Below are 14,004 nucleotides of genomic sequence, written 5' to 3'. Positions count from 1 at the left end.
CTTTAGGTTCATTTCATCCAAAAATGGCTACGTACTTTAACACTGAATTTGCTGTTAGCACCTCTCAGGGTATCTAAATAATGAACTTCTAAAGGAATATGGATGTATATGAATCAAATTGAAATGAATACTTGCCACTTAAAGGTATGTAGAATCAAATTATAAAAAATGACGCCCATTACTGAATAAGTTGGAATTGAAAGCCTACATGACCTGTGTGACTTGTATTATAATAATAATAATAATAATAATGAGGACTTTGTATAGCACCTAATCTATAGAAGCTCTAAGCGCTTTACAACATTAGACAACACCTATAAGATAAAAAACATATAATGAAATGATTACAAAAACAAACACCATGAAATTAGAAAACATTTAAAAAAACCATGCTGAGAATATTTAAGGTAGGAAACATTTTTCAGTCTTCTAAGTTTGTTCTTGCAGTCGAAATAAGTGAGTTTTGAGAGCCCTCTTGAATGTGATTACTGTGTCTTTGTGTCTAAGTTCAGTGGGCAATTCATTCCACATTGCTGGGCCCTGGTATGCAAAAGAACGCTGTCCATATGACTTTGTTTTCATAGTGGGAATAATGAGTATACGATTTTCAGAAGAGGAGCATAAGTATCTTGCTGGTGTGTACACATGGGTGAGGTCGGATAGGTATGTTGGACTTGAGTCCAACTGAAACATAGCACAGAGAACAAATTTTGTGTTTGATTCTGGATCGAATGGATAGCCAGTGTAGGGTACAGAGCAGTGGGGAGGTGTGCACTGATTGTGGTACTCTAAGTATGATATGAGCAGCAGTGTTTTGAACTTTTTGAAGTTTCTGGAGCAGATATTAAGATAAACCAGACAGAATTGAGTTACAATAATCCAGTCATGAAAGTACTAATGAACACACAAGTGTTTTAGTGGTATCCACTGAAAGATATTTGCGAATTGAGCTGATGTGTCTCAGCTCAAGATATGCAGCTTTGCATATGTTCATGACATGTTGGTGCAATGTGAGAGTACTGTCCAGAGTAACACCTAGGTTTCGTACTGATTGTGTCAATTTAATGTTGGTGTTGCTGATATTTATTGTTTGAGGTAAAGGATTTGAATGAGAAAGTCTTTGTGTTGTGATCAGAATGGCCTCAGTTTTATCATCATTCGTCTGCAGCTTGTTACATGTCATCCATGATTTCACATCAGAAATGCACCTCTCTACACTTTGGATAGTAGCATCAACTTCAGTTGGGTGGCTAGATTTGTATATTTGGGTGTCATCAGCGTACAATTGGTGAGAAACTGGATGATGATCTATGACACTTGAGAGGGACTGAGTATATAGAATGAAGAGAACAGGCCCAAGAACAGACCCCTGTGGAACACCACAACATAGATCAACTGGGCTGGAGTGTATTCCATTTGCAGATACAATTTGTGTCCAGTTGACCAAGTAGGGCTTGAACCACAGTAAGGCTGTATCATGAATACATGCTGGAGATGGTGAAGTAATATATCATGGTCTATTGTGTCAAATGCTGCAGACAAATCAAGGAGGGTGAGGACTGTAATCTTTCCGCTATGCAACACAGAGAGAATGTCATTAACTACTTTTAGAAGAGTAGTTTCAGTACTTTGGCAAAGGCAATATGCAGATTGTACATTGCTAAAAATACTGTTTGAATTTAGGTGAGATACAAGCTGGGATAGAACAACCTTTTCTAAGATCTTTTAAATGAATGAGAGATTAGAAACTGGGCAGTAGTTCTTTAAATCATTATGGTCTAGTGTTGGTTTCTTCAGCAAAGGCTTTACAATGTCAGTGTTATTTGGTGTAAACCATACCATACTGGAGGACAATTAAACACAGTGTGTGCATATAATGTGCCATTCAATATCATCTTGTTCTGATAAAGATCTCTCTCATTTTCTATTTTACTCTGATGGAACATGATATTAATGAAGTGCCTTTTATAGTATGTGCATAGCATTATATACATCTGTGGAATCAAGCATCAATTTTTTTTATTTAAATGCAATTTACATAACTAATTTTATGACAAATTGAATCTGAAATAAGCAATCACAGCTGCCCGACATTATTTGATGCCTTGGACTGAATTTGTGCAAGGGGATATTGCAATGTTATATGTAGGTATTCTTACCTTTAGCAAAGAAAACTACATTGCATGGCATATATATTGATTTATTTATTATTGTCCATTTTTCTGCTTAAAATGCTTTTTGTTTATTTCAGATTTTTACTATTTTTCAAGTATAATGTTGCTAACAATCAAATTTATTCTGATCAATTGGGGATTTTAGATACATTTTCTAGTGCTTAACTCTGCTCTAATTTCACAAGAAAAATTTGGTTAACAGACATTTTTCAAAGCACATACTTTAGAAAATCTGTATATCGATGTACATTATTATATGAGGTTGCTTCAAAAGTTACACTGAATGCCACATGATCTGCTTTTTGTAATATACAGAAGACTTGACATATCTTTAAAACATAGGAGATTGTTCGAAATATGTACTCCAGAAGACAATGTGTACTACGTTCTTATATCTATTGTCTGTGTGTATGTGTGTGTGTTTCTTTTAGGGCACATATGCGACTGGATTTTACATTGCAGCTTAATATTGCTAAGAACTTGAATGAGTTTGGTTTCCAGCATTCCATGAAATCATTTACAGGAATTAGTTTGTCCAGCCTTCTGCCATTGACATGAACTGTTCTTGATCATACACAGAAGCCTTGACATATCTTTAAAACATAGCCTATTCATTCTAAACATGTACTCCAGAATATTATACAAGGTGTACTGTGTTCTTATAGCTAGTGTACATTGTTTTTGTAGCCTCTGTGTGTGTATGTACAACTGAATTTTATGTGCAGCTGTACATTGATAAGAACTTGAACAAGTTTAGTTTCCAGCATTCCATGAAATCATTTACAGGAGTTATTTTTCCTGATTATGCATCATTCTGCCATTGCATTCTGCTGCATAAGTTTACCTTTGATTTTTGAGATTTCATCCAATATGAATGCAACTTTATGATGATGAAAAGTTGAATGAATTGTGTTTCCAGCATTCTGTTTATTGAAATGAATTGTTCTACCTGGATATCTATCCTCCTGACTCGGTTTCCATGGCATAACTTGACCAAGGATTGTAGCCCATGCTTACCTTCATCATAACAAATAGGTTATTGTGCATAATTTACCAAGGAGTTTTGGATTTGAACCAGATTTTACTTGCATCTTCTAAGTTAACTTTGACATGACCTTGAATTGGTTTGATTTATTCTATTCTATGATATATTTTACATCACCTATGGCCCCTATGTGTCTTTCTAAATGATTTGGTTTCTGCAGCATTATTTGAAGTAGGATTATTAGATATAAACAAAATATGCTCTGTAGCTTTTGCATTAATGAAAACCTGAATGCATTTCATTTTCAGGATTCCATTTTATCATTTAGATGAGCTATTGCCCTTGATTGGCCCTCCACGTAACTCTGGTTTCTACAGCCTAGTATCTTAGAAACATTGGATGTCAAGCAAAGTTATCATTCACCTTCATTTTGATGAGAAATTAAATGCTCATATTCCAGACTTTGGTTTCCAAAAACAAGTTTCTCTCTCTAAGGTCTGGTTTAGAAACATTTTAGTCTGTTTGTGATGTACCTTTCTCTAACGACTCTCATTCTGTTAATTATCTACTGCAGGTCACTATCGTAGCCAAACAGCTGGGATCAGAACTTGTTCCTTACAAGACCCTGGCAGGTGATGAACTGGAAATGCTCTATTATGGACAGTTATTGCCTAAGGTGTGGACTTGTTCACATTTTATTTATAATTCTTAAGCCTTTAATTATTGTGTCAATCTAGCCAGCTGTAGATAGGATAAAGGATTCTAGAATGGCTGTATTTACTGGACATATGTCAAAAAATGAGTGACAACAATTATCCCTTTTCAGTTATCCAAATCTTGGTGATTTCCAAATTGCATAAACATTCTATAGTCACAAGGCACAGGAATGTTGAGGTGTGAAATCTAAATATATCCTGAATTGATCAAAATCCTACAATTCAAGGATTCCACTCCCCTCCCCATCCCCAGCTCTCTATGGCTACTTTAACAGAATCATTCTGTCACATCATGTGATTTGTAACTATTATATGCATTGTGCCAGCACATATCAAACCTTTACAAAAGTACTGTGTAAATCTAGCCTGAGCCTAAAATTAACGAAAGAGACTGACAACAATGCCAACCTTTATTAATACAGTTTGACCCCGCTATAACACGGTAGTTGGGAGCCATAAAACCTGACCACATTATATAACTGTGTTCTATGCAACTAAGTCAACTGAAGAAAATGTACTCCCCCAAAGAAAAAATCGTGTGTGGTGTGTGTGTGGGTAATAAATGCGGACGGTAAGATATGTGCTTTGTCGGCACAGTTACCATCTTAAATTGATGCATATTAAATGAGAAATACACCTATAGTGAAAACAGAGAAGACATAATGTAATAGTTTACTTTATTTAGAAAACCATGAATTGTTACATATAGGTGAATCCTGTCTAATGTATAGCGTGACTAGAATATCAACACGATGTACTCACCTGCGAACCTCATCATATACAATGAATCCACAATACAAGTGAATGCATACACACAACTTTAAAATATTCATTAATTTTGTAACAGGTCTTATTGGTCTGAATTCAATAGAAAAACATAATACAGTCATGTAACGAATGATGAAACACATTTACTTTAAAGTACGTTCCAAGTCAATTAAAGTTTGTGTTTTAAGCCTCTGTTGGTAGCGTTCGTAAGCATAAACTTTTTCCTACCAAAAAGGAAACTTTCATAGCACAGTTTAAAACTTTCATAGCACAGTTCAAGTCACGTTGGAAAATGCAAAAATCCATCAGATTCCATCACTTTCATTTAAGTTTGGTACTGACTTCCTTTGAAGAAAAGTTCTTTGCTGTTGTTGAAAGATTGTAGTTGGCTTTCTTTGATGAAGGGTGCATGCGCTATTGAACTCACTGCTAAAGGACAGCTTTGGAGAACCAAACGAATACCCATTTCTTATTGTGGCAGTAAAATCAAATAATTCTATTGCATGATTGAGATTGGTATTTTTTCCATTTGCTGAGTACGTTTTCATAACAGTCAGTGCTTCAAAAGTTAATCTGCTTCCTTTGAAATTCAGCAAACTATCTTATCTGGGTATATTTTTAAAAAGGAATTGGCAGTCATTTGGACTATTCTAGTTACTGTCCCTCCATGCCTACTGAATAAAGCAATAAGTAAGATTTTTTTATTATTTTTTTTAAACATTTGTGGTAGCAACATGATGCTGCCTTCCACGCATGCATCTGAAAATTAACAAAGGGTCGACAAACGATAGAGACGCTGGTGTTCAGATGACAGTGATTATTACAGAAAACATGAGTTTTCTGAAGGATTTAATTCTGGGTGAAAAGAAGAGGAATTTTACTTACCATCCACATACAAATGTCAGTCTTTGTAAATATATTAATTGCTAGTGAACGGCCAAAAATCCAATGAAAGATAGATTACGAGACAATGCCTCGTCCGGTTGATCTCCGTTTCCAGAAATGTCAACAACAAAAAAGCGGATATTTCACAACATACAGCATTCATGCTAGATGTTATGATAAGTGGATTATGATATAACAATGCACTGTTTAGATGGTTTGTCAGTATGGACAAAGAACTTGTTTATGTAACAATAGATAAATTTCATTGCATTTTATATCCAGTTTGTGGCTTCCTATCATGGGGCCTCTGAATTTCTGCACTTTAAACCAATGGTTGTATAAAAAAAATTAAACAGCCAAAAATATTGCCAATAAATAAAAAAGCCACATGGTATGTTTTGCAGACAATAAGGAAAAACAATCCAAGTTTGCAACATTGGTGAAGACCTACGCGATCCCAGAATAAACTTTTTATAATTTTTCTTCTTACTTTTAAGAAGAAAAAAACACTTTTTTGTGTACAAGAAAAATGCATTTAAATTTCAGGAGCCAAGCCATGATCATCTTGTATTATTCATATGCGATCTCTTCCCCAAAATGATAAGCAACTTTGTATGTTTTTTTGGACTACTTTTTAAGATTTTTTTTTGTGCACATGAAAAATACATGTATATGAAATTTCGTGAGGCACACCACAACTGCGTTATATCCGAATTCACGTTATAACAGAGCGCGCTATAGAGGGGTCACACTGTGTCAGCCAGTGCTTGTTTGGGAACATACTTTGGGAATTGAAAAGTTACGTCTGACATTTAATTGTTATATATTTCCTTAAATTACAATATTTGCCCTTTGAAAACATGATCATAAAAAGAACCTTTAATGAGTAACATTTCATTTTAAGGAAACACCATTTCAAGTTTGTAAGCCTCTGCAGTTTCATTCTTGGTTATTGTAGATTCTACAAAATCATCATGTGCACATGTCCAGATAGTATGTCCTTTTGCAATATCTGTTTTGTCATCATATGTATAGGCTTGCACATAGAATTACAAAGCAATATCGTGACAATCCTAAGGATGTTGTACCAACATTGTCAACAGTGCCATCTCTTGAAACAGAATCTTCTCAAATAAGAGGTAAATGACATTAGAAGAAGAAACAGTCACACATTGGATGAGTTACAGCATGCAGATCAGCAGTGATTTACATATTAAATATCTAGCAACTGTAAGCATATTGTACAGAGAGGTGAAAGTTTGAATTAGTAATTATTTCAGTGAAACAATATAATTTATGATATATAATATTGACAAAATGCAGTAAACATTGCAGCGTTACACATGATGGACCAGTAGGTGTTCTATTATTCACACCTTGTTTAAAAACTTTAGGTAATATATTTGTACCTGTTCTACAAACACTGTCCATGACTATGATGTGCTGTCCACCCTATTATCCCTGTTGACCAGTTTTAAACTTTAACCTTTAGGTGAGAAGAAAATGTTGTGTTTGTGCATCAACCACAATAATTTATATCTACAGGAATGAATGAATTAAAAGTAAATACATGTAGCAGTCTGATTATTGACACTGGCCTGTATTTTGTTTTCTTATTATAGGAGATATTTGATATGGAGATATTTAAAAAAGAGAAGAATCAGAACACCAGGTTGACCTGGGTAATTAGATTTGGAGGCTTGCTATTGGTGTTCATTGGAAACTCCCTCCTTAGTAGAGAAGGCAAGTTGTCGTTTTTTTTGCCATCATGATGGTTGTGGAGCATATACTGTTAGCCTTATCTGACTGTCAATTTATTCCTCTATCTATCAACACCTTAGTTAAATTTTATGTTTCAATCAGTTTCTTCTTTTGATTGCATTTGTACCATAATAAAAAAATCAACATCTGACTGAAGTTTCATAAATTTATCAAACTCACATTTTAGATGAGATTTTACATCATTTAGCAGATAAATGCTGATAACATATTTGATTTATCATATGAGGTTTAGTTTGCAACAAGGAAATAGAACTCTTCTGTCTTTGATTTTATGCAGAAAAAAGGAGTTGAATAATTCTCATTTGAGAAAATACTGAATTTGTCAAAAGGGTATACTCCAACTCAGTCATATTTGGCAGATAATGTTTCTCTCTCTCTCTTCAATATATGTCTGTCACACCTGGATCTGTCACACCTTGATTAAGTTCTGTGTGTGCACCATATAATTTCAGACAGTATAGACCCTGATGTGCCTTCGTATACTATCTAGCTGATCAAGGCTTGTGTCATTTGTTCTACAGATCACTTCTTACAAACTACAAAGACCCAGTTCTACTGGCACATTATGCAACAGCAGACTGAGCTGGGTCTGTGCAGTTTGCAGTTGGATTCAATCTGTAAGGGAGTACATGTGGTAGGTCACTTTTCAGGCTCTGTAATGGGACATCTTTATTCCATGAAATCAACATATACTACTAAAGAAAATATGCAATAATGAATTAATAAAATAAAAGTAATTTTCGGTCAAGCATACTCTTGTGTTTCTGGCATATTGATAAATGATAACTCTTGCATATTACCTTCCCTTACCACCAAAAGGTGTCAAGAGTTTTTAGTAAATGAACCTTACATGTAAATACATTTAGTGCTAACTTCCTTAAAATCTTTTACAGGTGACTGGAAACCGATTGCCAGTAAGTTTATTGTTATTAAAGAGAATTTGAAGAACCTGGCTTCCATTGTCTGTGAGCATGTTGACATGGGAGTGAATTTTATGAATCTAACAGCATTGATTCTCTCCATCAGTATGTCCTTCTATGCTATTGGAATGGGCATCGGTGGTTACAGACCTTTACTGGGATTCTGTGTATTGGTAATAGGTCAAACCCCACTAATCTTGCTCATAATTGTGACCAGGAAATCATTGAAACCTAAACATGACTAGTTGTATCCAATAATATGATAATGGGCATGTGTATTATGTGTGAGAAATGTTTCTTATCAACAGTTCTTTTCAGCTTAATCAATATCCATTTGCTACGGTAAAATGTAATCCTCATTATAATTTATAATTTCATTGTATTTGAAATAATATTATACTAATGTTAGAGAATGGATAGTTGATTACGGTATGATTGGCAGAAAATAAATTGACATAAAAATGTGTTCTTTCATTGTTCACATGCAAGAGTTAAATAAAATACCCAGTATTTACAATTGCATTTCATCCTCGAATTTTATAACTGTCTTTTTTAGAAATTATATTAATTTTTATGTTTAGTAAATATGAGTAAGTTAATTCATTTTAAAGGGAATAAAGTTGATTTTTTTTTGATTATAGAATTTGTTATTCTCTTTTATGTAGATTACAATGGATACTCTTGCTATATGTGTCACCTTAATTTGGTTCTGCATAAAAGAGCCTATTAAAATATTTGTTATCCAGAGATCTCGGATCTTAATTACGCATATCGTGATGCCAATTTTTGATCTGGGACACAGAAAATCACTGAGGCAGGAGTCCTCCGTACACATGTAATAGGTGTGCGGCAAAATTCAAAGATTTGCCAGTCCTGCTTCAGCCACCTGCTTTGTGGGAAAATGTGTTGATCATTTAGCTGTACTGATATTTTCAATGACAAAATTCAGTGACTGAAAGACCCCTTGATGTACATACATGTTGCCATTTTATGAGTACATAAAAAAGAACATGATGCAATTGCTGGGCGGCAAGTTCAAAGGCTTTGACTGGCAGCCGGGTGGGAAAATGTACTGATATTTACAGTGATTGAATTCAGAGGCAGAAAGACCCAGAGATGTACATGTGGTCATTTATAAAAGTACATCAGATAAACAACTTTAGCTTTCGTTATTGTGTTCATTTCCCAATGTAGTGGAAATTATATAAGCAGTGCGCATGACCTCAGAATCAAGACATGTTGAGACTTAGACAAAATGCCATTCATAAGTGGGGGACAAGTCACTTACAAATGTAAACTTTGCCTTCTTCTATTAGGAAAGTAAAAACGACTTCACCATGTGATTATTTAAGAGGTACATTGACTGACCATAGCATATTTGTTTTAAATGCCCCTCGCTTTAGCCCGGTTAGTTCTAGTGTTGTAGTGAAATGTATTCATCAAGGCATCAGCAGCTAGGCCTAGTTTTTATATCATTTACATTGACAAACAAACTCTTGCCCATTCACAAGCATATGTTTTGATAGCTAATTGACGATTAACCCGTTTCTGAGTAAGGTAGTAACTATCAATTTCCTGCATGCTATCCTTTGATGATAAAACAAACAAACTTGTGTTTTAAGATCAGAATCGGTGATCTGGATATATATTAACTGCCTCTTATACACTATTTCATCATAAAATTAGTTAGGCCTACTGGTTCACTTACAGTTTCAAACGGGAAATAATAGCGGACTTTGCTAAGTCTGGGATGTACCAGTTTATTAGATTGTCTTTTTTCTTAAATCATCAGGCAGATATATTCAGAAAAATATACAGATCATTGAATGCAAAGCCAGGGTATTATTTTATTAAAGATTTAACTTTAAAATGCAAATTATGTAGGTCAGAAACGTATGGGACAGTGCTATGTTGTGGAATTCGCGAGATGCACTTTAAGGTCTAAGCTGTTTTCTGACTTGACATGTATTTGCGAAAACACGGAAAAAAACCCAGCAAATCAGATACTATTTATTTGCCTAAAATTACTACAAGTATGTATACAAATAAGTAAACCATAAATGTGTGATTCTGTCAATGGACTGTTGTAATGAAGCTATATTATAGTGAGTGATTACATTACGAAAACGTCTCCATCTAAAAATAGATGCACTCAATCAGTGTTGATTCTGTAGGAAAGAGGGGACTGCAACTTTTGATGGTGGGACTCCTATTTTTACCAAAATGGGAGTCCTGGACTCCTAGTTTTAAAATCCTAGTGAGACCTCTGTTATCTATATGTTAATTATATTTAAGAACAACTATGCTGATAGTACAATTTGGCTAATACACCATTATGTGCATACCACTTTCTTATTTTATTTCAGTGATTATCTTAATATTGTGTTTTAGTAATGAGAGGCTGTCAAAAAACTTTCCTTTTTTATGAGGAATCCTAGAAGTATTACATTCCTACCAAAAATATATCTCTACCAAAGAACCATGATAGTAATATCCATTCCAAGGTGATTCATATAAACAAGGTAGACTCACTCCATATACACTTTCCACCATGGTTTAAAAATAGTAAAATAATAATAATAATAATAATAATAAAAAATAATAATGCATCTTTACTTACCTTGTACAAAGTACATTTGTCCACAGGATTGGTTATGATTAAGTGTGTATGATTACCTATAGCTATTTTGATATCTGTAGTATTTGTTGAACTGATATTGTTAATTGTGCAGGTAATATCATAATAGAGTTCAGTGTTGGATAAAGATGGAATAACTTAAAGCTTTTTGTAAGGAAGAAGTCTGAGCTTTCTCAAATGAAGTATCATATTTACTAATTATATTGAATGGACAGTTCCCATTAAGTTGACAGAGTATTTCCAGCAAATGGTAATTGCTACCTAGGTCAAGTAGAGGGGTATATAATCTTTTTTACTTAGGAATTATTCATTCTAGCCTTAACATCTGAAATAGGATCAGTCTTATTGTTGTGTTCAATTTTTAATTTGAATTAATTTTGTTAGTTAAATTATTCACTGGAATTACAATGTGCTTAAATATACTTCTTGGACTAAGTTATAGTGAATTCAGTCGAGAACACTTTGGGTTATATTATTGTGACACACCAAGAGACTGTTGGCATACATCCACAGTGAAGTCCACTGGAACATTATCAGATTCAAGACTATATTCATATCAGCACATTCATTATTGGAACTTATTTGGAGCTGCACTGGAATTTAATTTCAGCTCTATTCATTTGGACTTGTGATTGAACTTTTATGACTATCTGTGATTTAATTTACAATATTTTAATTTGCTTATAAATTTTCATTTTGTATTCTAGGGAAATAAATAATTTTTTATTTTAAAAAAGCTTGGTGGTTTCCACTCTTTACTGTTACCTAGTTTAAGACGATAGAATCATAACACTTTCTTGTTGGTGATTTTGCTGGTTCCATCTTGAAACATTGAAACTTTTGAGGACAACCAAATATGATTTGTTTATATATCTTCATGTTCAAGAGCAACATGTCAGTGTTTTTAGCTGACAAAGCAATACATGCTTTGGACATATATTTACATCACAGTACTATGCAGATTTTGGATAAAAGATACATGTGTCTTTTGCGTATAAATTGATTATGAAGAGCAAAAAACTAATTGAGAACAGTACCAAGGTTAATTTATTTTAGTATATTATCAAATAACAGGTCTATTTACCTACTTTATTGTAACTTGCATGATGGAGGCAGTGGCATATTCAACACAATTTGTTCCCTTTCTGTAAGGTTTTGTACATATGAAAACTTGAACCATAAGATATGACACACACAAGAATCATTTATGTTATATATTTGTGTGTGTGTGTGTGTGTGTCAGTCATCATATTTATATCACAGTGTCACTCAGCTGTTATCACTCTGTAGGTTTTGAATAGTTCTTATTACTGTAAGTGTATTGTTTTATTACAATCATGCATTAGATTGATTTTGCCAAAGGTTTCAATACTGTGTCATTAAAATTAATCTGATACTTTTCTTTAACTGATCAAAGACTAGTATTTAGAATCTATAGTTGGTGAAAATGATGCTTAAATATAATAATATTGATAATAATGATAAATTCATAATAAAAATGTTACCCTTTGTCCCATTCTCTGAAAATTTATTTTCATTTGTCACAACACTTCACGGATTCAGTGTCATATAAAGTCTTAAAGCCTGATCTAGCCACATGAGTAAAAATGCAGCATGTACTGATTATTGATGATATCATAACACACTTTTTATGACAGGTAATTGAATTAAAAGATCTTTTTCCCTAGAGAACTCACAGCTTCACTTTCAATGTATACTATCTAATCTGACAAATTTATTACACTTATATACATGTAGTTCTGGCAAAGTTATTTAGATACAGATAGCAGTTTCATTATCTATACTCAGCATGCCACTGTTGGTACATGTATGACCAAAGGGATTTTGAGTAAATATGAGAAAAGGGAATTTAGTGTGGGAAAAAGTAAAATATATAGCAGTACCAATATCAAGTTTCTAACTAGCAATATGTGGGGTGTTTGAATATGGGAATTTCAGAGACAGATGTGAGGGAAGCAATGATAAATCTGGGTAACTAGGTCAGCATCATAGAAACTTATGTAAGTTGGGAGTGAGAACATATCAATAGCAAGTCAAGTTTTGGGGTTTCAGGATGGCTTTGACAAATCTGGGTAAACAGGTCAGCATCATGACATAGCTGGATAAATGGGTCGTATTCCTGTTGTTTCAGCACCGTTTAGTTATGGTATGATCTGAGGGAAGGGAGGTGTCATTCATCTAGTAATGGTTAGCCCATCATATTCTGTATGTGGGAAAAGGGTGTGGGATTACGATATGTGTATATTATTAGATAGATACAAGATACAGTGTGCAGAAGAGAAGGCAGAAGGGCAGAAAGCAGAAAGAGGGCAGAGAAAGAAAAAGGGAAAGTAGATGATAAGATGTAGCTGGAAATAAGAATCAGACAGACATATACAAGCTAGGGAGTTCAGAGAAAGGATACCTAACAGACATAATGGAGTGATAGATATTCTGAGTGGACAAATATAGTGAGAAACAATGTAGATAAACATCAGTGTAGAATTTGGAGAGATGGACAGAACTAGTGTGTATTTTGGATATAAACAGTAGATTACAATATGACTTATTGTTTTAATTTGTTACCACTGGTCCCCACCGGGGGTGCGTGGCCTGGGCCTGACGTCCCGCTTGCCAAAGGAAAGTGAAGCGTCTCTCATAGCCTCTCCTTCCCAGGTGTAGTGATCGCCGCAGGACCACTGTCTCGCTCTGCGGGGCAGGAGGTTACTTGCATATGGCCTCTCCTACACTATTGTGTCCACAGCAGCACCTTCACGCGGTGCCCCCTGTTTTAACAGAGCCTGCTGTGTGGCACGACCGAGTACCCGGCGGTATAACTGGGTGGGCAGACTGGGCTCATTAGCCTTGGCAGGCAACCAGTCTAAGAGAAGGGAAACTCTGACCCCAAACCCGGGCAGATGAAGCTCGTTAGCCTTGTCAGGCAGTTCATCTAGGAGAAGGAAACTCTGATTCAAAACCAACTAAGTCCCATCCATTGGATTATGGCTCCACTGCCTTGTGGATATCTTTGGGAGAAGGAAAGGCTACGGGAGTAAACCCAGACAGAAAATCAGGAGTGGAGCCCCTAAGGCGGCTGGGGGTCGACTACGACCTCCTTCCGGCAGCTCCTGCATCC

The 14,004-nt window shown here is 34.7% G+C and overlaps 1 protein-coding gene across 4 annotated transcripts in view; it reads left to right on the top strand.

Annotated features, from left to right (window-relative positions):
- LOC149799582 (transmembrane protein 43-like) overlaps nt 1-13,276 on the top strand; it is a 58,985-nt gene extending 45,709 nt beyond the window's left edge. For 3 of the 4 annotated variants that reach the window (XM_089958923.1, XM_089958922.1, XM_089958921.1), the window contains exons 10-12: nt 3,734-3,835; nt 7,151-7,271; nt 8,204-13,276. In XM_089958923.1, coding sequence (XP_089815049.1) covers nt 3,734-3,835; nt 7,151-7,271; nt 8,204-8,475 — 495 coding nt within the window. In that variant the 3' untranslated portion in view covers nt 8,476-13,276. The remainder of the gene's footprint in view (nt 1-3,733; nt 3,836-7,150; nt 7,272-8,203) is intronic. The other variant, XM_089958924.1, reaches the window with a different exon arrangement.
- The last annotated feature ends 728 nt before the right edge of the window (nt 13,277-14,004 follow it).

The sequence above is a fragment of the Sinohyriopsis cumingii genome, chromosome 5 (genome assembly GCF_028554795.1).
Source record: "Sinohyriopsis cumingii isolate HCF-2022 chromosome 5, ASM2855479v2, whole genome shotgun sequence".
NCBI classification, from domain to species: Eukaryota; Metazoa; Mollusca; class Bivalvia; order Unionida; family Unionidae; genus Sinohyriopsis; species Sinohyriopsis cumingii.
Note: the sequence above shows the minus strand (reverse complement) of the source record. Positions and strands in the feature narration are given on the sequence as shown.